This window comes from Rissa tridactyla, chromosome 12 (genome assembly GCF_028500815.1).
Source record: "Rissa tridactyla isolate bRisTri1 chromosome 12, bRisTri1.patW.cur.20221130, whole genome shotgun sequence".
In the NCBI taxonomy this organism is placed as follows: Eukaryota; Metazoa; Chordata; class Aves; order Charadriiformes; family Laridae; genus Rissa; species Rissa tridactyla.
This window is the reverse complement of record NC_071477.1, coordinates 11,407,858-11,434,439: the sequence shown is the minus strand read 5'-3', so window position 1 is coordinate 11,434,439 and position 26,582 is coordinate 11,407,858. Positions and strand designations below refer to the sequence as shown.

Genomic DNA, 26,582 nt, shown 5'->3' with positions numbered 1-26,582 from the left:
GCCCCCTAGCGCGGCGGAGGCCGCGGGGCTGACCCCCTGACCCCGACCCCCGCCCGCTGGTCGCGACGTGGCGGGCGGCGGTCGCCGAGGCGGGGTGGGGGGTGTGTGTGTGTCCGCTGCCTCCCGCCCCCGCTGACAGCCAGGTAAGCACCGGGCCCTGAGCCGTCGGTCGTCCCCGGGGAGCTGAGCCCGCCGGTCGGCGCGGCCCGGCCCCGCCTGTCAGGCCTCACCGTGAGCGCTTGGGCCTTGGGTCATGGCTGAGGCATCGCCCTGGAGCGCAGGCCGGGCGGCTGCGGGGGGGGAAGGCGCTCCCCTCCGCCCCGGAGGCCGTAGCACGTATATGATTTGTTATCTAGGGAAATTCTGTCGGTGAGGGGGTCTCGGCTGTGTGCTGCCTGCCCGGTGATCCGCACCCAGCTCAGTTTCTCATGCCGGCGTGATTTGGGCTTTCCCCATCCCCTGCATGGTAACAGTCCGCGTTTGTTTCACTGGATTGAATCATTTGTCTGAGTGAGCAACCCTTGCTAAAAAGACACAGATAGCAGACATGGAAGAAATGATTGTCCTGGGATATTTCTGTTCCTCTCTGGGCCAATTCCCGCAGGTACTGGGACTGTTGGTAGCTGCTGCCCAGCTGTACGTGTTTTAGCTTTAGGCCACAGGGCACCAAGATGTTACGAGTCTTGGTGTGCCCTGGCAGCACTGTTCTGTTAGAGGTCAGGTTTAGTGCTTGGCTTCTTTTGGGAGGTTTCTTCTGGTACCTGGTGGTTCTTTTCATGCCCCATGGAATGGTGAGGTGCCAGAGTCCTTCATGCTCAGCCGTACTCCCTCTGTCATTTGTTCTTGGCTACTAGAGCTCATTTAGTGGCCTCAATAAGCTGTCCTGCTTGCCTAGCTTTGGATGTGGGAATCGTCACTAACTGAATACTGAAATCCCCAAGGCTGCGTGGGACAACGGAGCATTTTGGAGATAAGGTCTTCACTGGAAAAAGGAGAGGAGACACCCCTAGGCTGTGCCGGTGGACAGGAGGGTTCTCACAGAGCTCTTGTCACCTAGAAAAGAGAGGAGGAGGACAAAAGGGGAACCCGGCTTTTATGGGAGGTGGTAGACTCACATTGGTCGTGGGTGTGGAATATTTCTGGCTATGGGAGCTCAGATTATGATCTCTGACATTCTCTTGTGACGTTTTTTCCATGTCCCCATATGGGAAGTTCCCTGTGCAGCTTGCAGTGTGTTTTCCCTTCCTCATTCTGTGGAAGTCGCTGTGGCGAGGCCACTTTGACACATTTTCCTCCCTGTTCTGGACTTGCCGCTCCTGGAAAGGATTGTGCAAGGCAGAGGCGGTGCACAGTGGATGTGGGCCACTGCTGCTGAGTTCTGACTTGGGCCTTCGGAGAATTTATCTCTGTAGAAGCTTACTAACCTTAGCCAGTGCAGAAATGAACATGGGAAAATCCCAGCCCTATCAGGGCTGTCTGCTGCCAGCATGTTGCTGAGCATAAATTGCAAGACTTAACACTTCCTCTGTTAACTCTTGGTAGAAATTTGTTTCCTTTCCTGATATCTGCTATGCTTGGCTCTCCAAGCCACTGCTTAGATATTAATTTTCACTTTTCTCCTTCCTTTTCAAGTTGTATAGGACTGACTTTCCTTTGCCAGCAAAAATTTCGTTGTTTAGCCACAGTTGACTAAAACTCCAAGCTAGCGTAAGGTAGGACTGTTGGTATGATTTCTGGGTGTTTTTCCACAGCCAAAGTCACCAGCAACAATATTTCTGATTTATCCAGCAGTCCCCTGGTTACGAGCTGGTGTTTTGGGAGGCGCCAACTTGAATTCCTTCCAAATTTGAGACTCCTCCCTTCTTGGTTGCTGCCCCGTAATTGAAGGCATGGGCATGTCAGGTGTGAGTTGAGGCTTCATCCTGCCTTGGGCAGGCAGTGCACCAGCACAGATGCACTAAAGTGCTGTGGCACGAAGACATTTGTGCTGCGAGTCAGCTGCAGCTTGATTCGTGGATTCATTTTGTGGCTGACTGCGACGGCATGGTGCATGGTCACATTTGTTGGTCTGCGCTCCTGAATTTGGCCCTCCCTCCTCTCCAGGCTGCTCCGACTAAGGGGACCATGTCCTTGTCCTGGAAGAAAGGGTGTTCTCCCCACACAGAGCCTTTCCCCACAGCCTTGCTCTGTGGGAAGGGCTTGAAGTGAACCTGGGGAGCAGATGTTTTTGGGGAAATAAGTGGCATTTTCAGCTTTTCTTTCCTTTAGTTCAAACAAAAGTCAGAGGCGGCTGTGGAGAAAAGATGTGTAAAGGGGAAAAAGGATGTTGAAACATAAAGACTGTGCTTTCTAGGATACCATAGTAGGTGCTGCTTGTTTGGCTTCTACTTAGAATGTCCTTTTTTAACCGGCTGACTGTTTTGTGTGTGACACCTGCATGTCATGAAAAGCAGCAGGTGGAAGAAGAAGTGGCAATATGCCCAGGACATTGCAAATGCCCTGGGAATGTACCCATATCACATGCAGCTATCGTGGTCACTTTTTATCTGGAGTGTGGAATAAGAATGCTCTATTTAGGCATAGATTTTTTCCATAAGAAATCGCTGTATAGGATGGTATTGTTTTTCCTCCTCAGGAATCATTGCCTAAAACAGCAAGCTGTTTGTTTAGGTGGTCCATATTTTTCCAGCTGGTGTACAAAGGGCAGTGCTATCTGAACGGGCCTTTGCTGGGATTCGTTTCCCTCTTGCCAGGCAGGTAGGATTTGTACTTAGATGACCTTTGCTAAAGGGACGGTAAGGCTAAGATTATACGTTTCCAGAATAACTCGGCATTAAGTAGCTCAAAATAAGGGGTGAGAGTTTTCAGTCGCTCCTCTTCTTCTACCCACATGGTGTGCCAGTGTGTTTTCCCAAAGAGCTCAGCATACTGAATGGACTTTGGGAGTTGAGATTTTTTTAAAACTCTACTTAAGGTTTCTTCGTGCTTGAGAATCCTGCTCTAAGTTCGTTTTAAAATCTGCCTGTAGGAACTATGCTGAGCTTGGCTAAAGAATCTCTTTTTCTGGCCAGTGCAGTAGCATTTATGATCTAGAATTGTCTAAAGGGCTCTGCGTGTGGCCTTCTCAAAATTATCTAGACATTTCTTAACATGTCATGTAAAAATGTAATTCCCCTCGCCCGCCAAATGCATTGTATCTGGACACTCCATTCCACTTCCAGCGTGTTTGTGTTGTGTATTGGGAACTGGCAGTTATTTATTTTTACTTTCTATGCAAGAGTTAGGTGACTGTTCACTGTTGAACGCTGGATTAGGAACAATGGTGGCCAGCCTATGTTATTTCTCTGCCAACTGTAATTTTTAAATGGCGGAGGGAACTGACACACCTTGAGTGTGAGAATTCATCGCCCAGAACAAATGTGTGGCTCAACACGTGTTTTATTTTTCTTCTGCTTCTCTCACGTGTAGTGAGGTTTCAGGAAAGTACTTTTCAGTTGTGCACTTTTTCTCTGTGGGCCCATTTGTTCTCTTCTCCTGTTCTGTCACATACCCACGATTTTTCTGCATTATTCTAGAGAGGAGAATGTCAACATTTTGAGAGGGGCCACTTGAAGGGCAAAATGAAGCAGACTATTTTATGTCATGGGTTATGGAACCATATTATGATTTTTGTGGCTGCATTTCCTCTCATACAAATTCTCTTGAGACACAGTCGCAGAAAGTGTGTGTGTGTCAGGGAGGGGGGGTCTATGTAATGCACTTTGAAAATGTCATCGGTAAGGTTACGTAAATTTGTTCTCGAGGTTGGAAGATACATTAGGGTGGAGTTTAATTTTCTCTTCTGTTTCCGGAGGCCCAAAATTTCTGGCACTTTGCTTGAAGGGTTGTGCGTGCAGGTGTGACTTTGATGGATAATGTGTGTGGTCCCTGGGCCAGGTAGGCAGACTGGCTCCTCTCCATTCTGTCAAAGCAGAACTTTTCTAGGAGAGGAAATGGTGTCCTGTGCCATGCAGGGGGACGTTTTGGTGGAGGGGGTGTGCTGAGGAGTATGAGAACCAGGAGGAATAAGGTGTATTGTGCTTGTTTGAAGAGGAAGTTAACAGGGAAGTGAGCAGTGTTTGTAGCCACAATACAGAAAGCTGGTTTTGAAAGCGTCTTTGTGGTGGTTGCTTTACCTGTAAGGAGGTGTTAAGGGGTCATGACCACACACACACAAATACAGGTGCCATTTAGAGGCTTAGGGAGGAATGGAGTGCTTCTGGCCACCTTGTGGTGCTGAGGCTGTCTCCTGCCTGGCAGATGTTGTCATGGTACGGGCCAGTCTTTGCACATTCGACCCAGCCCATGTGCTCTTGCTTCTCTCCGTCCTCTGCTGCCCATCTCTGCTGGGTGTCCAGACCTGGAGGCTCGCTGGAGCTGTGCTCCCCAGCTGCACCAGGAGTGCCTTTCACCAGCTCCTCTGTGTGATGAAGCGAGGGTAATAATGAAGGTTGGTAACCCAGCCCACAGCACAGATCCCTCCCTCGTGTCCTTGGTGGCCTTGGATGCTGAGATGAACCAGAGAGTTAGCAGTACCTCGCTGTCCTCAGCACAGAGGGTCATGTGCTATGGGAAACTCCACCACAGCCTCCTAACAAACATTGAGGAGACCTCTTGACCTCAGCTTGCACCCTCCATACCTATTTCTTCCCAAAGGAATAGGAAGTTGGGAAAGCTGCTTCACCTTAGAGATCTTATTAATTTGAGGGTTAGCATGCTAAGGTGGGACAGGAGGAAAGCTACAGGTTCTCTCAGGGTAGTTTTGTAGTGCTGGAGCAGGCTGAGAACCACATCTGTCAGAGTTTGCATCCATACCTGACAGATGGGATCATGGCACACACGCTTTCTAGTCTGTGCCTTGCTTCCCTGTTAAGAAAATATTTTATTCTCTACAAACTTAGAGTCCAAGTGCAAACTGATGTGACAGCAGAATGAGCAAGGGACTGACGCAGAGGGCATATCGGGCTGTTAAGGGGCTGAAGTGGATGCTTTCAAGCAAATTCTCATGGTCAAAGTTATTAATGAGAGAAGAAAAACTGAAATAGTTAAACTGCTGTTGGGGGTTTTCCCCTTCTTTATCTGTGTGGGTTTTTGGCACTTGCTGCTTACAGAGAAAACAGACGGAGCGGTTTCATTTTCCATCTCCGAGAAGAGCTGTGTGATGTGTAACACCCCGACTGATAACCACAGCGATGACACGCTGCCAGTCGCAGAAAGTTCTTCTCGGTTTTCTGTAAGTGTGAGACTGTCACTTGTGGAATGCTGTGAAAGCAGAAACTGCTCCCCCCACCCCTTCGCTTTCCCCCCCTCTCTTCTTTCCCCCCCCCCTCCTTTTTCTTTCCCCTTCTCTTTTCCCATCTCCCCCTCCTCCTTTCCCTTTTACCCCCTTTCACTTTTCCCCACGCCTCCCTTTCCTTCCCCTCCTTTCCCTTTTCCCACACTCCTCCATTCCTTTTTCCCCCTCCTCCTTTCCTTTCCCCCTCTCCTTTCCCTTCCCCTTTCCCGCCCCTTCTCCTTCCCCTTCCCCCTCCTCATTTCCCCCCTTCTCCTTGCCTTTTTCCCCCTTCTCTCCCCGCCCTTTTCCTTTCCCCCCTTCTTACCCCCCTTTCCCTTCCCCCCCTCCTTTCCCTTCCCTCCCCTTGTTGCCGTTGCCCCCCCTTTTCCTTTCCCCCCCCCCCTTCTTCCTCCCCCCATCCTTCTCCCCCCCTCCCCCTTTCCCCCAGCCCCACGGGCTCAGGCCATGCCGAGCAGGCTCTTCGACTGACCCACGGCCGGGGGGGGCCGTCACAGCGGGGCTGAGATGCCTCGGAAACAACCCGACACTGTCGCCGGCGCCCTGTGCCGGTCCCTGGGCTCCCGCGGCGGGACCGGCGCCGCCCTCCCGGGGATGCCGGTGCGGGGTTGCTCGCATCCCTCTCGGCCTCCCGCCGCCGGGACGGGGGTGCGGAGCCGGGGATGCGGGGCCCGTCCCGGCCGCACCCCCGTCCCGGCGGCGGGAGGCCGCGGGCATTCCCGGTGGGGCGGGCGGCAGCGGCGCTCCGCCCCCGCGGGGGCCGCACCGGCCCTATAAGAGGCACGACGGCGGCGAGAGGCGGCTGGATTCCGTTCCGCCATCCGCTGTCTCGGTCCGTGCAGCCAGCACAGCCCGGCCATGCCGCTGCCCCGCGTCCCGGTGGTGCTCCGTGCCGCCCTGCTTGTCGGCCTCCTTCTGCTGCAAGCCGTCGCCGCCGAGTCGGTGAGTCCCGTGGGAGAGAGGAGGGGGGTCTCCCCCCCACCTCCGTGCCCCGGTAGGGAAGGGTGGTCCCGGTAGCGGGGGGGATCTCAGCCGGGGGCGCACTTACAGCGGGTCCCGCTTGCCTGAGAGCTAATGCCACCGGTGCCCGCCTGGGGATCTGTCCCCGGCTGTTTGCCCCTCTCCGGGGAAGGGAGGGGGGGGGTGGGCAAAATGGGTTAATGGCAATAGGGCAGTTGCCAATCCCTCCTCCGGTTCCCCTGCCTCCTTCCTGGCTTGCACACTGCTTCCTCCGTTTTAGGCCAAAGCTGCGTTTCCTGGCCTGTGTAGACCCCTTGCCCTGTCACTAGCGGCCCTGGTGGCTGTGCCGCTCCTCACATACCGCTTATTTCCCTCTGCACACTGGTGAGCCTCATCTTGCTCTTCCGTAATCAGGCTCGGTGGAATTAGGGTGGTTCAGGGTACAAGGGTACGTGATAGAAGCAAACTGCTCTCCATTACAGCTTTGATCTCCAACTGCTGGTCATGGACTTAAGTCCTTTAATCTTGTGCCTGGGTAGGCTTTCCAGTCTTACCTGAGTTTGGTTGTGCCGGTACCTGGTGTCATTTCTGTGTGTACCAAATCTTCCTGTCTTCCCCATCGTAGTGAAAAAAGAGTCATTAGCGTGGAGGGTTTAAGAGTCTCTTAAATATAGAATGAGGTGAAACAGTTTGGATGCTTCAAGCCAGGCACATGTGGGATCTTTGTGGTGACGCAGAGATTTTGGGATTCTGTCTTCCCTGCTGTTTGTTTTGTGTGTGTCCATCTTGCTGATAGTGCAGTCAGGGCAGATTCCTCTGCTAGTCTGAAAGAGCTGTGGAGATTAAGATAACTGCGGGAGATCAGGGGGTCTCAAAACAAGGTTTAATCATTCGCATTGCTTCCTTCTGGATGGAAGGCTGGGTGGGCAGATCACAACTGATAAGCCTCTGCTGCTCTGTTGCTCTTTAATAGGGACACAGGGTTGGGGGGGTTGATGGTTGTAGAGTAGGAAACTCACACAGAGAGCATCTGTAGTAATTGTCAGCTACTCTCTGCTAAGACCAACCAGCCTAAATCCACTTTATTCTAATCTGGTGTCTTTATCCCTGCTATTAAGCACGTGAATCGCTCGTTTGAGAACTGGCCTCAACTAGTAGGGCAAACCTTTGGGGCAGCCAGCATCTGGAAGTTGCATTGACCATGTTTGGTATGAAATGCAACTTGGTGTCCCTGGGGAACAGAGTGGTCTGCAAGCATCGGATTTCTGCAAAGACAACAAATTTTGCACAGATGTATTCTGTAATTCCTTATATAGAACTTGTACGGAGGATTTGTCCATATCTTTTAAGCTACCTAAGATGGAGTGTACGCTTGAGAAGTAACACTGGCCTACTGTAAAGCCTTATCCAAACAATTTGTTTGGGTTACAGGCTGCTGGGGAGGAAACGAGGATGACACACTGTTTGGGAGAGTTCTGCTGGTGCTCCTCCCATTTTTTTACTTTTATTTTTTTTAATAGCACTCCCAAAACGTGCAGGGCTGCACAGCATGTGGCTCTCAGTTTTTCTGTGCGGGCAGGGTGAAGACAGGTAGCTGTTTCTTAACAAGACAGGGATTGTATTTCTCATGCTTATGTAAGAGCATGGCTTTTGAGAGTGATTCGGTGCTTGAATATTTCCCCGAGCCTGTACAAACAAAAATGCCTTGGCTCCTTTCCCCTTGCCTGGCTTTCTGGTGTAGATGGGATTTCTCCACGTGAAGCAATCTCGGATGTGTAAGAGGGTGGGGAATATTACTGAAGTGCCGAAGTGTGACGTTGGTGCTTGGGCTGTGGGTGGGTTGTGTTACAACAGCATTGTGTGAGAACATCCCCATGTTTCCTTGGGGTGGGGGGAGGTTGGAGCTGAAGCCTGACCTCTCCTAGTGGTCCCAAGCCCTCTCTGGTTGACTGCTGTAGAGAGCAAAGGCTGTGTGAGGCTCTGCTTGTGCTGTGCGAGGATGGGGCTCCTGCAGACAATACTTTAGGGGTCTGCAGCTGGGGATGGGCAGAAAGCCACCAGCGCCGCCAAGTCATGGCATCAGTGGAGCTGATGAAGGACTTGAGGTCTGCCTTGCTTGGGCAAAGTAGCATCCTTTAGCTCTCCCTGCGCTTTTAGCATCTAAAAGCGCCCTTGGCAGCACAGGAGGGAAGCAAGGGGTATTCCCCTGCAGCAGAGGTGTCTGTCTGCGGTGGGCTTGGGCTGCTCCTGTTTTCAAGCTGCAAGAGGGCTCCAAGTGCCCTGAGCCCAGCAGGGCCATAGCAGTGCTAATGGGTTGCAAGCTTGTTCCAGCAGTCCTACGTTTCTGCCTTGAATTAAGCAGAAAAAGCCTCTGTGCCACACCACATCGTGTGTGTGTGTCCCCAGCAGTGTAGACGAGCAGAAATTCAGCCCAGAAGCTGCTGGCAGAGGATTGCTCAGGGAGAGGGGGGAGGCTTCGTGCTGTTTGTGAGCTCTGTTTGCTGGTTTAAAGCAATCATGCTTGGAGGCCTCCTGATTGGCAAAGCTGGTGTCTTGTTGATGATAGCTGTGTTTGGAAAGTAGTGCAGCATTATTAATGTTAAAACCGGTTTGGCTTGTCCTGCTGCCATTGATCCCCGAGGCCTGTTCTTTCTGCTCTTTGCCCAGTTTCTCATCTGTCCCTCCCAATCAAATCAAGACACTGTTATCTGCACGTTTTACTTTATTTTACCTTCTGACTTGGCAAACTCACGGGGCAGCTGAACATGTAGAGAAAATCATTGCTTTGCTTCAGCCTCCCTAAACCACAGAGCAGGAAAATTACAGTGTCTAAGGCGATGTCCCTTAGTCTTGAAGGGAAGGAGCCCATGACTTCTGGTAGCTGAACCTAGAGCTGGCTGTTAGGATGAAAAGTTTGTAATGTGTAAAAAGAAGTAGGCTCTCTAGCACCTTGTACCTTGTTGAACTGTGTGCACAACCCATGGGGTGGGATTTTAGGGGTGCACAGGCCCCCTGCAGCCCAGCACCTTGTTCGTACCAGCCCTGGAGGTCCCCAGGTGGGTGGGAGCAGTCACCCCACAGTGCTTGAGGTACAGTCAGGGAAACAGTGCTCCTGCCCAGTTCTCCTCTGTCCTAAGTGCCTGCCAGCTCCCATGCTGGAGAGCACTTTCATGTGGTTCAGAGTTTTCCGAACAGCTTACGCAAGAGGCAAATTGGGGCTGATCTTGGTACTTCTCAGACTCACAACACCAGAGACTCATTCATTCTAGGAAGTTGAGGCTGTTAGCCAACATGATTGCCCTCTTTCCTGCCACTCCTGTCATTGTCCCCCAAGGCCTTGGCACTTCGAGGTCCTGCAATGGCCTGTATCCAGTCCAACAACTGTGAAAATATTTTTTCCCTATATGTCTTCTCCTCCCCTCCAAGCCTCTATTAATGGCTTTACTATTATTGCCTTGAGCTGTCTGAATGGTTGGGGAGGCCGTTTGCTGCTCTAAAATGCCTGAAGTGGAACCTTAATGTGACCTTGCCATGGTTTTCCTGTGGTGGCTTACTGCCTTCTTGGTACACTCGTGTCCTGCTTCCACCACAAGCTGGAAGCTGCTAACTTGACTTTCGGAGTGACGATGGAGAGGAGGGCACCTGGCTGGCTGCTTGGCACACAGACTTCAGCACAACTGCTGCGGCTAGTTTTCCCTTCCCTCCGACTCCCGGTGCTGGTAAATGCTCTGTTGAAAACGTGCTGGCTGCTTGAATCCACTTGTCTGGCTCTAAGTTGAGTTGCATTTTGCATGTGTTAAATTATTCTCCCTCAAATGGATGGACTGATGGGCTTTGTCTTTAAAACCAACATTTTCTTTTTTTTTTTTTTAAATTTGGTAGTAGTGACTGTACCAACAAGGGGAATCGTGGTAACTGTGGTTCTATGGTCTGCAATGTAAGTGACTTAAGTTGACTCAAGATTACTTGATTGAGTTATTGTGGCTTGTTGATTCCGCAGAACTCCCCAGTTATCACTTCAACTAGATAAAACGGAGCGTCCATCTTTCAAAACACTTCCTTGCTCTTGAGTCAACACTTATCCTCTTCAGCCTGCTCTTAGATCCTTGCAGCTGCATTCTCCTCCTCCGCTCGGTACAGCTTGTTCCTTTACAGCCTGCAACAACAGCAGGGTCGTGCTGCTTTTGCAGTCTCAAACTAGAAGCTAATGTAGTTGAAGCACTACAAAACCGGTGGGGACAAACCCTGTGTACGCCTGACCTCTGGGTTGCTGTTGCGGAGCATGTGTGGCTGTTTGTTTGAGACTCGGTGGAATGCAAACACTTCAGATTAAGGATTCAAATGATTTGCACTAGAATGAGACTCTTGTGATGAGACCGGGCTTGGTGGCTCTGAATAGACAGGGCAGCCTAGTTAAAGAGTTTAACTTGTAATAAGCCGCTGCTCCGAGGGGCTATAAAAGATCCGACGTTAATGAGCTGCGAGGGCTGCACTTCTAGATTAGCTCAGACTTCTATTTTTATTTTTTTTGTTGTTTTTAAGCGTGTGCCTGAATGGTTGTCCAGTGAATGCTGCTGCCTCTGACCAGCTCTGCTGCGTATCACCATCAGCGCTGACTCGCAGCAGTCATGCTCTGACTCAGGGTTTCTGGCACTTGCCTGCCCTGCCAGCTCCTGGAGCCACTGCTGTCACCCTCTGAGTAACGGCCCTGGCCCCTTACCCAAAGCAATGACTCAGGCTTCCGAGGCGCTGCAGCACAGAGGTGGATCTCTTCTTACAGGGGGAAGAAAAGCATAATTAGTGCTGCTTGGCGGAGACGGCCTGTGCTGCCCTCGACACCGAGCGCCTGCGCTGCTGCCTCTTGTCTAATCTGCTGTGGGTTGTGGGCATGGGTGGGCAAAAAGCTATTGGGCTCTGACATATGATTGCTGCCAGTAGCTGAGTTGGTGTTGGCAAAGGCAGATCAGAAAACGGCCTTGTCTTGAGCAGCCACTGACTTGCTCTGGCAGCTCTGTGGTGATTGTGTTCTCAGACAGATACAGCTGGAAACGAGAGTTGCACGGGGGAGAGAGGAAAGCAGCGGTGTTATCTGAAATGACTGAAAGTGTTCAAAGCAAGTAAAGGAGCAGAAAGTCTCAAAAGAGGCGGTTAAATACTTAATCCTGAATCTGGAGAAAATGTCAGCGTAGGAGGGGAAAACACACAAGATGTAGCTGCGTCCCTCTCAATTTCTGAAGGCTGGCTGACTTCAAAAATGCACTTCTTGTAAGAGTCTTATTTTTGCTGGAAATATGCACTCTTGTCAGTTTTAGCCTTAAATCCTTTGAGGCTGAGACTGCTTATAAAATGCCAAGTGTCTCTTGTTAGACAAATTATTTGGATAACTTAAAAATCAAAGCAGTTAATTAAAGTCTCAGAGAGACACTCCTTGGGGCGGGAAGGAGACTGGGAGACCCGTAGCACTGTGTTACCCAAGCAACTAGTGTCACGTCAAGCAAAAACAAGGTTTCTTCTTGCTTAAACAAATTGCATTCTGTCAGGGAAGGCAAAGCCTGCCATGGGAAGGATTTCTCTCTTCTGGTGTTGCTCTGCCTCTAGCTGCTGAAGGGGAAAAGGTGTCTCCACCGCAATACAACTAAAACTGTGCTGCTGTTCTTTGTAAAATGAATATGAAGTGCCATGGCCTTGCCTTGTTTACTTTGCTGTGAGGCTAACCCTGCCTCCTGCTCTTTAGCTACCATTACAGTCAAACTATAGTGATAAAAAGAAGCACTAACATGCATTAATGACTGTGAAAGTGCCTGCCTTGGACTTGCACCAAAATGGCCCATGCAGCACAGCATGGTAACCAGAAATCTCTGCATGAGGTGAGTGCGGGGAGCATGGCTGGAAGGAGGGTGCCTGGTATGATGGGGTGCTGCGACCCCGGCCTGGAGAGGAGTGGGACCCACGGGTGGAAGGACGACAGATCCTGGCCAGTGTGCTGCTAGGAGAGTGGCAGAAGCTTCTTTTGTGGGCTAGTGTCCCCCATTAAAATCAGAGAAGCTTCTATGGGTCTCTCCCCCAAATGGAAATATAGTCCTTACTGATGTCAGGAGCTTTTGCTTGGAAGACTCTGTTCCCCAGTGAGATAAATATTTATTGCAAATCCACAGCGTGCAGTGGAGCAGACTCTGGAGCCAGGATCTTGCAGGAGACTGTTTATGTGCGGGCTGTTCTTGGCGCTAATTCTAAATTTCCTGAGGCTGAGTATGAGGAGCTGGTCCTGCGTGTTTGTTGCTAAACGACTTGCTAGTCCAGCCGAGTGCAGGCTTTGCAGAGCCAGGGAAGGAGTGACCAAAACAAGAGCTGGGTCCCTCTGGTCCTGGCTGTGACCATGTGGGTGCAGAGACGTGGTCAGGGAGGGCTGGAAAACTGCTACCAGCTGCTCACCCCCAGCTTGGAGAGGGGAGGAAGCCTGGCTGGGAGTCCAGAGCTCTCCGAGAGAGGAAAACGCTCCGGAAGTGACAGGTTTCCCCAAGTGTAGCTGCATTATCCCCAATAGCACGCGCTGTGTCTGCTGCTTTCTGGGCCCAAGCCAAGGCAACCTCTGCACAAGTCAGGAATGTCCCTACTGAAAAAGAAAAAGAAAAAAAAAAAAAAGAAAAAAAAAAACAGAACAAAAAAAACCCACTCACCAAAAACCCAGCCTCTGCATCTGTAGCTAACTAGGAAAACCCCTGCTGTTGAAATGTTTGTTTGTATAAATGCTTACATGGGTATAGCCTGATAGTGCGGTGGCACGGATACTCCATCTCGAGTGCTTTTGTGCTGATAACTTCCTCTGCTACATTTTTGCTGGTAGCTTTGCCAACAGGGCAAAACTTTAAATAGCATAACTGGTGCTGGCAGAGCTCAACCGCCTGGGCTAAGCCTAAATCTTTGGGCTACTACTGCTGATTATTAAAATGGCTTGTGGGAGGGGAGGCATTTGTAAGGTGCAGCATTGGGAATCTTGACTGTACAAACATGCTGAGATTAGCTGCATGGTGAGCCATCTGGGAAAGGCACCCTTTGAAGTTGGGTGTCTGCCTGGCTTAATGTTCCTAACATTCTGGCATGAGGGAGCATAAAGATCCCGAAAATGCACGTCATGTGTTTCTTGCCAAGTGGAAGTTCTGCTTGTGTGTGTGTCCAGGGAAATATTGGGATGTAGCTGTATTCTAGGAAAGGGCAGAGAGGGCAGACCTCTCCCTGGTGTGAGGGGGGAACGTGATGTATGAAATATCCCAAGCCTGAAGTATCTAGCATGAGAAACCATCCTTGATGGAAGAGTTGCTTTGCTGGGGCCTTTATATCCCTTTTCTTCTTCCACAGACGAGGATGCAACAGGAGCCTCCTAGTGCAGAGTAGGGCAACTCAGACTAGGTCGTGATTCAGAAAAACTGAATTCCTTTTTTAACATTGACTAGAGTTCTCCAACTTCTGAATTGAGACCTGGGCAGTGAAGTATATGAAATACCTATGATCAGGTTTGTAAATACCATAAAAAATATAATCACTTTATGAACTAGGTGTGTATTCACTGCCTGTGACTGGGAGAACCTTTCAGGGGCATGAAATGTCTGTGCCACAGTTGTTTTCCTCCCGAGTCACATGAGAGCTCCTGCTTTCCCCTCCTGTAGTTCTCCTCTGAACCTTATCTTTATTTGCTTCAGGGCAAGTGATTGACACACAGCCATCTGCAACTGCCTGCTGAGCTTTATCTCCTCTAGCTGGAGGGGGGAGGCAGCCATCTCCTTCCCAATCCAGCTCTCTAGGTCTCTGGAGCTGGGCATTGAGTATTTAGAGCAGCTATTTTGCCAGCGTTGCAGTAAACAGATCCCAGCATGTGCCTGCCTGGCAATGGACTCAATATTTATGGCTTTGCTCTTGGTTGATAATCAGGCAAGAGCAGTTAAACAAGAATTCATTCCTTTGTAATCTCTCCGTCCTCCTCCTGCTTGCTTCTATGGCATGGCCTGAAAGGCACGCACGCACGGTGTGGTCTGAAGAGAGCAGGCTGTGTGTAAGCAAACGCACACGAGTGAAAAGGTAACTGAGGTTTGACTTTATGAGTGCAGGGAAGCCTATTTTGAGCAAGCAGAGCCTGGGAGGATTCATCCCTGCTGCAGGGGAGGCACCCGTGACAGCGGGTCGCTCTCCGGAGCCCGGGATTAGGGTGTAATTGTCACGGGGATTATGCCTCCGCTGCCGCATGAGCCCCCAGGAGAGCTGCTTGCGGCGACGCAGCTTAAAGAACCACCCAGGGTGTGGGGGCAAGTCGGGGGGGTGACCCGGGCTGAGGCTGTGTTAGTGCAGGACGTGCATTACTGCGCCTGCCCCACGCAGCATGTGGGCTGCCGAGTGTGAGCACACGGGAGTGGTTATGTGGCTGCAGGGAGACGGGTACCTGCTTGGGCAGGGACTGGGGATGCATCTCTTAAGTCATCTTGAATGAATGATGCTTTTACCAGCCGAACAGTTCATCAGTGTGCATGTTGCCCTTGGCTTATTAAGCAAGACCTTGCTCCTTGCCTGTATTACTGAGCACAAGTCAAAAAATAAATGTATTTTTCCCCTTCTTTGGTAAGAGGCATAAAGAGATAGCATGCAATAACTGGTACTGAAGATGCAGTGCTATCCCCTGCTGCCAGCCAGGAGCTGCCTGCAAGCCCCAATCTGTGCTTCTGTCTCTGATTTCCCCCTTAGTCCTCAGAGGTGTTACGGATTTACTTTTGCAGCTCACTGTGATGGGAGTGCTCCGGTACAGTGGCCGTCGGAGAGAAGACGGGCAAGGCCGGCTTTGCCCAAGCTGCTGCGGCTGTGGTCCTGCTCTAGGATTGCTCGAAAAGTGTTGAGCAAAGGCATGGTAGTATTTAACCATGTCTGGAGGCCTCGGGATGAGCCTGTCGTGCAACTAAACATGCACATATACCTGGATGGAAGCTGATTAACTTCTGTCCCTTGGCACAGAGGCCAGTGCGGGCCGTGTATGCTGTGAATTACGTGGGACAGACTGACCAGGGACAAGCAAGAGTTAAAATGATACCCTCCAAGCATGGGTACTAGGAGTTAGCACAAGTGGATTTGCTACTGTGGCTGATGTGTCGGAGGGAGTTAGGTGTGACCTGGATTGAAATAGCAATATTTGCTTTGCTCTCAGAACAAAAGTGACTTTTGTATATTTCATTTTTTTCCTCCCCAAGGAGCTGGAGCCTGGAGGGAGGGGAGGGAGTAAAGGGTGGTTTGAAGGGAAACATAGACCCTTCCCTTACTAGCCTGGCAGGAGCTGCCGCTGCCAGAAGCTCATGTCACTTCTAATAACTTTCTTTTAGTGCTTATTAGGATGGGAACATAGAGCTGTCCTTGCCTGTTACCTTGCTGTGTGCCCCCCTCCCTTGGAGGTCCACTCTATTTGGCTGACTTGCACCAATCTGAGCGTTGTCACCATTGCGTGGCTCCTCCGCTCCCCTGGTTTCAGGGGGCTGGTGTGCTTCAAGGGGGTGAGCTCAGCTCCTAACCCCTGCTCCTTTGCATGAGCTGTAAAACCTTCCTGCTTTGTGTACTTCTGCAAGAGTTTGGTGGAAGTGGACTGTATGGAAATCCCCTCTCTCGGGCTTGGTGGTTTACAGCGTTTGCACTGGAAAGGCCCCCTTGGATTCGGAGCTCTGTGGCCTGTGATGCAGGAGAGCAAGAGGGTCAGGGTGGTGGCTTTGCAAGAATCATCTCTTAATAACCAGACTCCGATGCTGGGCCATGCAGGCAGCTGCTCATGTCATCCAGGAGCCCTTTCTTGTTCAGTTGAGCTGGATGTGCATTGTGGTGGTGTAAGGTGACATCTGCCTGTGACAGCACAGGTCTGGGAAAGATGTTTTGTATAATACTGTGCGTGAGGTGATCCATACGACTGTCCCCTAGTACAGAACCCCTGACGGAAGCCCCAGGAGCCACTTGCATTTATCTGTCCCTGCAGGCTATAAAGAGTTAACAGGTCTACGCCTCTGCCCCCTCTTCTGCCACCTCCCAGGCTGGCCCAGCTCCATGTGCTTTTGTCTAGGAAAGGCTGACTTTCACCTTGCTCCTGTTTACTCCTAGACTTGTGTACACAGTGCTGGGGAGGGAGACACAGGAGCGAGCGCTGGGTCTCCACGCCAAAGTTATATATATAAATTTGATAGAGAGCTCTCTGGGCTTTGGATGCCCAGGTCGCTCCAGGTCTGACTCCCTTTGCAGCTCGCTGGCTGTGACCCTTCAAAGAAGCTTTTAACGAACTCCGGTGTGTTTGATCAGAGACAAGGGCCAGCCATAAAAGCTAGTTTCATGTCTGTAAAACTTTGTCTCTGCCCAAAACATCATTTGGAGTTGTTTTTTTAAAGGGTTTCCAAAGGCTGTGGTGAGGACATGTGGACTGGGGCAGGCGAAGTGCCTGCGTTTGTTACTTCCCAGAATTAGCCAGCGTCTGGGGAAATTCACTCAGTGGACAGAAACTTTGCTTGCTGCCTTAATAAATAGATGTTCTTGCTTTGAGAAGAAGCTAGTAGTATACTGGGGCTGTAAGCAAAGGCCCCAGGAGCACAAAATGGAGTGGGGTGGGCTAGGGATGGAGCCCAGCAAGGCTGCAAGCCCCTGCCAGGGGTGCAATTCCTGTGCTTGAACTGAGTAAACAGTGTCTGGCTTCATCCAGTAGTGCAGCCTCTCTCGGGCTCGAACATGAGACCTCTGTGCCCAGCTTTTCCAGGAACGACGCTCATAGTTCACGTGCCTGATGTGCGGGTTGTCTGGCAGGGAATAAACCCTTATTTTTTTGCCACTGGCAAGCGGGAAAAGCTTCTGCTCCCCGGCACATTGGTTAATCCCGCATGGTGCTTACTGGGGATAAAGCTGCCTAACGTGAGGAAGAAATCCTGGAACCAGACTCCTGCAGAAAAGGTTGATTTCTGTACAGACCCCTCCTAGAGAGGAGCATATTAATAATAGTAGGGCTCGACTTCAGCTGCTGGGACGAGGTGCGACTGTGCAGCCGCCCAGTCCGACACTCCCAGCAAGTCCCTGGCCCGGCTCCAGCGCAGGGATAACAGGTGGTGGAAAGCAGACTCCGGGCAGCGCCGGTGCCCTTCTCCAGCTGGCAGTTGCAGAAGGTGTTAAGCTGAATGTGGCCAGAGATGACTTGGCAAGCACTGGCCATCCTCCTGTGGCAGCCTCCTAGCTTTTTCCTCTTGGCTGCAGCTTGCCAGCCAAGAGGAAGCATGGGCACCTTTTTGGTGCCTCTTCACCTGGTAGTGGTGCTATAGGGAGGGACAGAATCCTCTCGGAAAGGGATGCACTTTTTAAGGAATACTCTTAAGAGCTCTTTATGTGGCCCTTGGGAAGCCCAAAGCCTTGCTTTTAAGTCTGTGAAAGTACCTGTGTGCCCTCTCACAGGTGTGTATGTGAGGAATGTGCCTGCTCCAGACCTGCCCTGTGAGCACAGCACTCCAGTGTTAACTCTTCCCGGGCTGTCCATGCCCCAGATCCCAGGAGGAGCCTGCTCCCAAGGAGAGCATGTCTTGAAACCTGGAGGATAAGTACAGAGATGCCCTGCAGCCCTCTAACTTCCCTGGCAGATGAATTTGTAAAATGAGGCTCACTGCCCACAAGAAAAGATTCCTGTACATTTTGAGAAGCTCTCATGGCTTCCAGGAACTTCCCTGTCCTTGCTCAAGAGTATGATGAAGAGTGAGTTCAGGGAACGCTCCCATATAATCTTATTTACGCTTGTGAGTCAGTAATTTCCTTGTTATGTCCTCTGGCCTGTAAACACTGTCTGTCCTGATTTAAATAAGGTTTTCTGATAGCCAGACCTGGTGCATTCCACAGTATGTACTAATCACCGTGGCTGGCTGCCACTGCTTTGCTTGCGGCTGGGCTGATCTGATAAGGCCAGCCTGCTGTCCAGCCATTCGGTGGCCTAAACATGGGTTTTCTTGAGCCACCCTCGTTAGGACATTAGTTGGCCGTGATTCATAATGAAGCACGGCGTGAGCTGGCACAGGGGTGCGGCTTGGCACAGCGCTTTTGCCAACATTGATCTACCCTGACGCAGCAGCTGAGTTATACGGATCTGCAGCAAACGTGCTCCCCAGCCCCGGTGCCCTGGCTCAAGCAGGCGGGAATTGGCCTCTTCTTGCCCCTTAATGAGGTGACCAGAAGCTCTCATGGGAACAGCTACTGCGTGCTGGCAGCAGTTTCCGTTGCACGTCTGGCTTTGGCTGGGTTTCACATATCTTGAAATGAATTTGCCTTGGAGCGAGTGATCCATAACGTTTGGAATGCCGGGTTCCAGGCTGGGAGGGGATTTCTTCCCAGCTGGCCTTCTTCCCCAGCCCCCTTCCCATCACCTAGTGCCAGGCTCGGGCAGAGCGGAGACAAGGGGTCTAGGAGGCGAGCTGGCCTCAGCACTTCATGCCCTTTAGGCTGTTCATTTGGTTATCCTCCAGCAGAGTTGCTGGGGAAACCAACGATGCCTCAATAAGCACATCTAGTAGCCACTGCTCCTTATGCAAAATGAGAAACATCTTGTCCTGACCACAAGACCTTGTTTGTGGCAAAACTAGTATGCTAATGGACCGGGAAATCTGGGCTGGAAGCAGGGCTGGGGCTGTGGGCAGAGGAAGCTGACACATGGCTTATAGCTGATTGTTGACCTTCGCTTGTGAGACTGATAGCGGATGTAATTCTTCAGTTGGTGTCGCCGCTGGACTGTAGGATGGGCCACACACGGCCAGGTGAGGAGGAGGGCTGATCCCAGCCACTGGAGCTGCAAAACCCCTTGTCTCATACTCAGGGGCTCGCTGCTGCCCTGATGAAGAACCAAGTGCTGGGGTTGGGTTGGTGTCACCCAGCTCTAACTGTCCCCGTGAGCCTCTGCTCTTCACCCCCGTGAGGCTGTAGCTCATGGTAAACCTGTATGTTAAGAAGAGCCTTCAGACATGCAGGACTGGAATGAATTTAAAACGCTCTCTTGGGTAGTTATACATTGAGCTCAAGTTCTAGGAGACACTCGGGGAATGTGTTCCCAATCTTTTGATGGGGACAGCATGGAAAAAATGCTGACGGCTTAGCCCCTAGCTATGGGACCCGTCCATCTGCATTGTGCATCTTGCCGTAGGGGAAAGGGTCAAGTCCCCCACCACGACGATGACTTCATGGCTGTGGAAGCATCTGGAGCTGCTGCGGGCTGGTGTTAAGCAACCAGAGAGCTCATACCTGTGGTACGCTCACCGGGGCTGGCCCCAGGGCTGTGGGGTGAGGGGAAATAGTTCTGGGGAAGTTGCATAACCTTGGCGAGGGCAGGAGGTTTGGGCTTGTGGCTTCTTGAAGCCAAGTGCGTATGAGGTCTGGTGTTTAAGTGGCCATTGTGGCCAAAGAACTGATTCTCTGGGAGGCTCTCCTGCTGTTTGGCTAATGTGTCTGTAGCTGCAGTCATCCGGACTTCATTTTACAGGCTTGTTTGTTTACATGGGTTTTGAGAGGTGAGGCAGGGGAAGCTCTACCTTCAGGCAAGTCATTATTGATAGCAAGTGCTCTTGAACTTCACACTATATTGCAGTGCAATTCAGCTGAACTGACAGGCCACTTTTTAACCCTTGGGTGATAAAATAGGTTTGTTCTCAACACAAGCAGCAATGAATTGTCTTGGTGTGAAACTTCAGTGCTATGCAAAAAACCAACCTATAGGTGCCAGGCTTTTTCTCTGGGAATAGCAAGTCCTTTCAAATCCCCCCTTAGCACAAACTGAAGGTATTGCTTTTCCAAATGCTTTTGCTACAAACTCCTGACCAAGATCCTGTTGTGTTATTTTCACCCTTTGGGTTCACGTGAACCTCCTGAATCCGTAGCCCTCAGGAAATTCCACTCACAGGCAGGCTCTCACTTCTCTTCTGAAAAATTCTAGGGGAATTCAGCTATTTCCAGGCTGATGAAGATAATGCTCTTGCTGGAGAGGAAGTTCAGCATTTAATGTTCTTCTGATGGAAGTGATGTGCTCAGCGCAAGCTCTGAACTCCTGACCTTTTATGAAATGCCTCTGATGAGTTGCCTGATACTTAACGCTTTTCGACCTCCATTTTCAGGTGAGAGAAACTGAGACCATGGACGCCCGATGGCTTGACTACCCTGCCTCTGGAGACTTGCCAGACGATGAAGACATTGGCGAATTCAGACCTCACTTAACTTCTGATGAGTTAGATATAGATGAGGCATCTGGGTCTGGAGGTAAGTGGGGAAGGGGGAAATGGATCTCCCTCAGTTGGTGCTGTGAAATTCTTCCCAGTGCCACCAGTCGTGAGCTAAGGGCACACCCAGAGCTCCAGAGGGAACTACAGCGTCAGGTGGAGATGAGAAAGCCGTGTGAATAGTAGGCACTCATAGATGAGTACAGTGAAAGTGGTTGTACCGTGATGTTGAATCACCTGGGGGAGGACAGATGGAGTCCAGCCAGCCTTGTCTTACTGCAAGTGAAAAGGCATTGCACTCGCTGGATCTCTTTCCTGTTGAACTCCAAAGAACTTCTGAGACGCTTGGTGGGGGGGAAATATATATTAAAAAAAAATATCTGTTGTTGAGGCAGTGTTAAAAGGCTTAGGGGTAGTGTCTCAGCTGAGGCCAAACAAGGTAAAGGGCTAACTGGTGTTCGGGTGAACTTTGTGTGACATGCAAAGCTCCCTGCCCAAACCAGTTTCTGTAGCTCCGTGTCCCCTTTATGTGAACATTTGTTCTCTAAGAGGGAAAGAACAAGTGCTGAAATCGGTTCCTGACATGTTTGGGCAGATCTCATAACTAGAGGGCTGGTGAACTACCCTTCAGGGATGGGTGGTGAGACCATTGCCCTCCATTGGCATTAGCTTAGCAAGCCATAGCAGACCTGCTTTGCTGGGCAGCTCCTGATGATCTGCATCAGGGGCTGATGGATCCAGCTGAAGATCCCTCCCATGCGAGAGGTGTTGGCCTTCAGATTACATCTCATGGTCTTGTGCAATCAAAGCTGTTAAGTGGCGAAAGTACTAGTAGATAAGAGGGAATTGTACTCAGAACATGAGGTCTAGTTTGTTTGCAGTTGCTGGTATTGTTGGAAGTGTCTGAATTCTGGAAAAATACCAAGTAATGAGAGGAAAATTTAGTGTCCTCTCTTTTTTTTTTTTTTTTTTTTAATTTTAATTAATTTATTCCTCCCCCTCCTGTGCAGACTACCCAGACTCTGAAGATGTCATATATCTGACCACCATGGATACTCCTGTGGTAGGTATTGCCTCTGCATGTTTTAAGCCATACGTAGTTCCTCTGGTCTGTCTGAAGCTTTCTGAATACCCTTCCCCCTGCAAGACGTGGCATCAAGATGAATCTACCTGCATGAGCAGGAACAGTGTACTCGTAATGCACTAAGCAAACTTTCTTTTCTCTGCACGCCCTCTTACTTTTAATTGTAGGTAGGCTGGGTGCTGCTTACTGATGGGTGTGGTCTGTCTATATTCTGTAGATATCTGACAACTATATCCCTGGAGATACTGAAAGAAAGATAGAAGGTGAGAAGAAAAACACAATGGTGGACAATGAAATCATTCCAGACAAAGCTCTACCTGTCGGAGAGAACCTGTCCAACAAGATCTCCATGGCAAGCACAACCAACAGCAGCATCTTTGAAAGAACAGAAGTCCTTACAGGTAATATTCCACCTCGTCCTGATAAATCATTAATACTGTAAATCAAAATGGTTTCTGTTGCTCCCTGTTTCTCTGGGGAGCAGTCCCCTGCTGACAAGGGGAGTGAGATGCCTTACCTCTGTGACTACCTGGAGCAGGGTCACTTCTCCCTTCCAGTCCTTAAACAGCAGAAGAGCCTACTAGGTGCCTTGCTGGGGTGAGCAGCTTGGTTTTTAGCCTGCCAGCTGACTGTTGGCTTACGTGCCACGCAAGTCATGTGGCAGCTGCTCTGCACCCAGGTACTGCCTCGGTGAGAGGTGTATCTAGCCATAAATCAATGACATCATAGACTTTTGTATCAAATGCAGGCATTTTCCTTCTAACCTCTGCCCAAGTCCTGCCTTTTCCGAGCCTTGCCAGGAACCAAACAATTCCTGTAAGGGATTTGAACACCGAGTTGACTGTTACGAATTTACCTATCTAGGGCAAAACCAAGCGACTGGCGTCCCTTCAGCATGTGGGGGTATATCTGTCTCAAGGTACACTTCATCCACTTGGCCTGGTGGTCCAAGTACAAACCTCAGCACATCTTGCTGATCTGCAGCCATCCTTCCAGCTGGAGGAGGGGCTGGAAGAGTGGATTGCAAAGCCACCTAACAAAGAAGTTGATTTAGGGCAATGAGTAGATATCACAGACAACTTCACTGAAGTCTTGTGGCCGCCCTTGCTGTGAGGAGAGAGAAAATCTTAGTGGGTTTTTGTGGGTTTGTGGTTTTTGTTAAATTCTTCCCAGGGTGTTTTTTGGAAGGAGATGGTGGTGGTAGTGGGATGTTGCTGTTTAATTGAAGTACAGAGTCTCCAGAATGTGCTCACACAGGTAGTTAACAAAGCAGTCAGATCAGAGCTGTACCATTTTCCTGGAGTTGGTGGTGTTTGTGGGTTGTGGTGGGGCTTTTTTGGGTGTGTTTGTTTTGTTTTGTCTCCATGCGATGGGCATGTCTTTTTTTTTTTTTTTATCATCAAGACTTCTTTCTTGCACTAAACTGGAATATTAATAATGTGGAACATGTGATTATTCTATGGTTGGATGAAAAGCAATTTCTGGCCTTTTCCAAAAACATCTGCTGTCGCTGAAAATGCCAGCACATATGGTGACAGGCACACGGAGAGCAGGGACTCCGGAGGCAGTTCTGGGGGCTGGTACTCTTGAAGCAGATTTTGAGATGTCGCTGATGGTTTAGAGTTGTCCAGGAGTTTGTGCTTATTCCATGCTCTGTTTCCTTCCCCAGCTCTCATTGCAGGAGGGGCGGTGGGCCTCCTCTTTGCTGTCTTCCTCATCCTCCTCTTAGTCTATCGCATGAAGAAAAAGGACGAAGGCAGTTACGATCTTGGGAAGAAACCGATCTACAAGAAAGCCCCTACAAACGAGTTCTATGCTTAAAGCTCAGCAGCACCTTGCGCCCAGCAAGGAACAAACAGACTATGGAAACACAGTGCCCTCAGATGAGATCTGCTGGACAAATGCTCTTTTTGGATTGAATTTTAAAGCGACTTCGAGAAAAAACAAACTTCCTACGTGACCCTTCCCATCCTGCTCAGCTAACAAGGGCCCAATGAAATACAAAGAGTCTGAAAAAAAACCAAAACAACACCTCAGTGTATTTTTTTTCTAAAGCTAGTGTAAAAAGAATAAAGATGCCAAATTTTCTGCTTGGTTTTATAGAGGGTATATAAACACAAAACAGACTGTATGGAAGCAAAGACCATGTGTTTGCATCCAGCGGGCCGTGCTCAGATTGGCTGCTTCTATAGAAGATGGCTTTTTTTTTAAAAAAAAAAAAAAAACAAACAACCAAAAAACCAAACCACCATGCTAATAGATGTCTTCCAGCAGGCTGTTGGTGTGAAGCTTTTTTGTGGAGAACTATTTATGAATCTCTTACACTACAGATAACTGTTGCCTTATCAGGGAGCAAAAGGCCCATAGGGGCTCAAAATCCCTGAATGCCATAAAGGGCCTATGGGAATGTCTTTCCCAGGAGACTTGTGTCTCTTCCTGTCGGCCCCAGGCAAGGGTCATTAATCCATGAAATCAGGACAGCCAGTTCTGTTTGGCTCTGACGACACCCTTTCCTTGCCTTCAGTCTCTTACCTTTTTTAAGGATTGCTTGTAGGATTTTTTTTTTTTATAACAAAATTTTAAAGAAAATAGTCTAATGTTTATATAAAGTTTGTAGAAATTGTTTTGAAATAATAATAATAATAAAAAAAAACCTCTACTTTTTTAATTTCCTCAGATTTATTTTTTCAATCCCTTTGTGTTTCTTTTGGCTGGGCATTTCTCTGGAGATGTTGTTTTATGTGATTCATGTTCTGAACTGAAGCAGAGTTAGCTACAGTGTGTTACAGGTTTCTTTTGGTTCTATAGCAGCTCCTGTAGAGGGTAAAGATATTTATGGTTTTCCTGTAACTTTTTTTAGGATTTTATTTTTTTTTTTAATAGAATTATTTATAGTTTCTGAAATGGCTGCTCTTCTCATTTGGTAACTTTTATCCCTTTTTATGTAAAACACTAATATAATGAGTCTCTGTGAAAACTATTTAAGCTTTATTCTGTGAATTTTAATTATAAATTCAAGGCAATAACTTCTAGGATTAATCTGTATGCAAAATTGGATTCATAATATGATTGAAGTAGGGAAAAGACGAGAGTATTTCTAGCCTGTAATATATTATAATCAGTCCTATAGAGCTATATATTATATATTTTACTGAGAAATATACAGTTCAGAGTGAAAAGGCTGGAGTTAATTCTTCAGCAGCCTTACTGTGTGTAAGAGGCTTGATCTGTTTGTCCTGCTGTTTGTCCAGTGTCTCACCTGGAGCATGAGTGGGCTTGTTTTAGGGAAGGCAGCCGTCAGCAGCCGGAGCCCTGGGGCTCGGTGGCGTGTCCTGGGAAAGGACACGGAGGCAGGCTGTGGTCGGTGATGTGCCGTGTTTCATCCTCTTGAGTTGGAGCAGAGATCCCCAGATCTGTTCTGGGGTTGCTTTTTGAAGCAAGCGTTGAAAGGGCGCAGTGCAGAGGAAATATCTCTTTGTTTTGGGGGTTGGCAGTGCTGCCGCGTCGCCTGCGGTACTGTGCCGAGTGCCACCTCCTGCAGAAGGAGCGTTGGTAGCTACAAGTCTGCCTCGGTGGCGTCTCCCGGCTGGGAGTGCTGAGCTTTCCTAGACAGCTGGCTCTGAACCTCCTGCGGTGCATTTTCCCAAATATGCCATGTACATAGCTCCTACCTCCGCGGAGGGTTAGACCAATTTCCCCCAGTGCTCCCAGAGCGAAGGGTAACGTGTGTGTCCGATGCCTCTGTTTCAGGAGGGCGTTACAGAATGACACTGTGTGGGTCGTGTCCTGCTCCAGCTCTCCAAATCCGGTGTGGTTTGGGACAAAACCCCTGAACTGTGTGACTGGGCAGGCAGCGCAAAACCAGGCGGGTGTGAAGGCTGTTTAGAAATCTCATCAACTCCCAAAGGCTCCTTCCCAAGGCTTTGTTGTAGGCTTGAGGCCAAATTCGTAGAGGCGATAGAACAAAGAAATTCAGCTTCAGCCGGCAGTAGCTGCCTGTCGGAGCCGGGCGGGCGAAGTGGAGATCACAGGGGAGCTGTGTATTGAGACATCGGTGCGAGAGGGCTTTTCCCAAGGTTCCTCCACCGCGTTGACTCACTCCCTTGGTCCCAGCACGAGTGTGTTCAGGGAAGTTGCGGGCTCTGGGAGGCTCTGAAAACTGCACAGAGTTCACTGTAGGCTGGGAAGGAGAGGGAGGACTTCACTGCCTGTGGACAGCACTACCAGGAAGGCAGGAGCAGGGTCTGCTTCTCGGGGTGTTTAGATTCTCTTGTGTAATTGCTCTTGGGGATTTTCCACTGTTACTGGTTCATTTTTTTTTATTATTTTTTTTTCCTCAAATAAACTGGTACTTTGTAAAATTGGCTTTTTGGACTGTTTCTGATCTGAAATTACTTTTGGGAGCTGCGTAACAGGGAGATCATGTTTGTGTAACTTCTTGGTTTACCGAAGGGGAAGGCACGCTGGGATCTGGCTTGGCGGTGGCCCGCAGCTCGAAGGGGCTTTGTCAGCCGCTCCCAAGCTGTCTTCAGTGTCTGACCCACAAGTGACTCCTGTAGGACCAACCTCGCTGGGGTTCTGGAGCTACTGAAGCTCCTCTGGGCAAGTAGAGCAGATGCAGCATGGCACAAGGAGGTGAGTCCATCCCTTCTCTGGTGATCAGTTTTGTGGTGGCACTTGGAGAGGGCTGTCCCCTTGCAGCCAGAAGGGACAGAGGGAGGTAGAGGTGGCCTCGTGCGTGTCCCCTGGTGACAGCAGCACTTTCCTGTGCCCTCAAACATAGGGGAGCAATGCACAGAGTCTTGCTTCACCAAGTTTTGAGCCAACCCCCTCTGGGGGGCCTTCAAGTGGGGATAGGCCTGCAATTCCACAGGTGGCTCCATGCCGTTTTGGACTAAAGCAGCTCTTCTCTTAAGGAAGACCCTGGAGGAAGCTGCTGCTTCTCCAACCCCCTCTGCTCTGACAGCTTGGT

General features: G+C 49.9%; 1 protein-coding gene across 3 annotated transcripts; it reads left to right on the top strand.

Annotated features, from left to right (window-relative positions):
* On the top strand, positions 1–25,971 carry SDC4 (syndecan 4). Of its 3 annotated transcripts, XM_054218184.1 has the most exons (6): positions 19–143; positions 5,151–5,272; positions 20,425–20,566; positions 21,537–21,589; positions 21,828–22,011; positions 23,280–25,971. In XM_054218184.1, the coding sequence occupies exons 2-6, from the start codon at positions 5,201–5,203 to the stop codon at positions 23,429–23,431; spliced, it is 603 nt and encodes a 200-aa protein (XP_054074159.1). In that variant the 5' UTR covers positions 19–143; positions 5,151–5,200; the 3' UTR covers positions 23,432–25,971. The 3 variants fall into 3 exon arrangements, with proteins under 3 accessions (XP_054074160.1, XP_054074159.1, XP_054074158.1); XM_054218185.1 differs by lacking the exon at positions 5,151–5,272 and having other exon boundaries at positions 1–143; XM_054218183.1 differs by lacking the exons at positions 19–143; positions 5,151–5,272 and adding an exon at positions 6,110–6,274.
* The last annotated feature ends 611 nt before the right edge of the window (positions 25,972–26,582 follow it).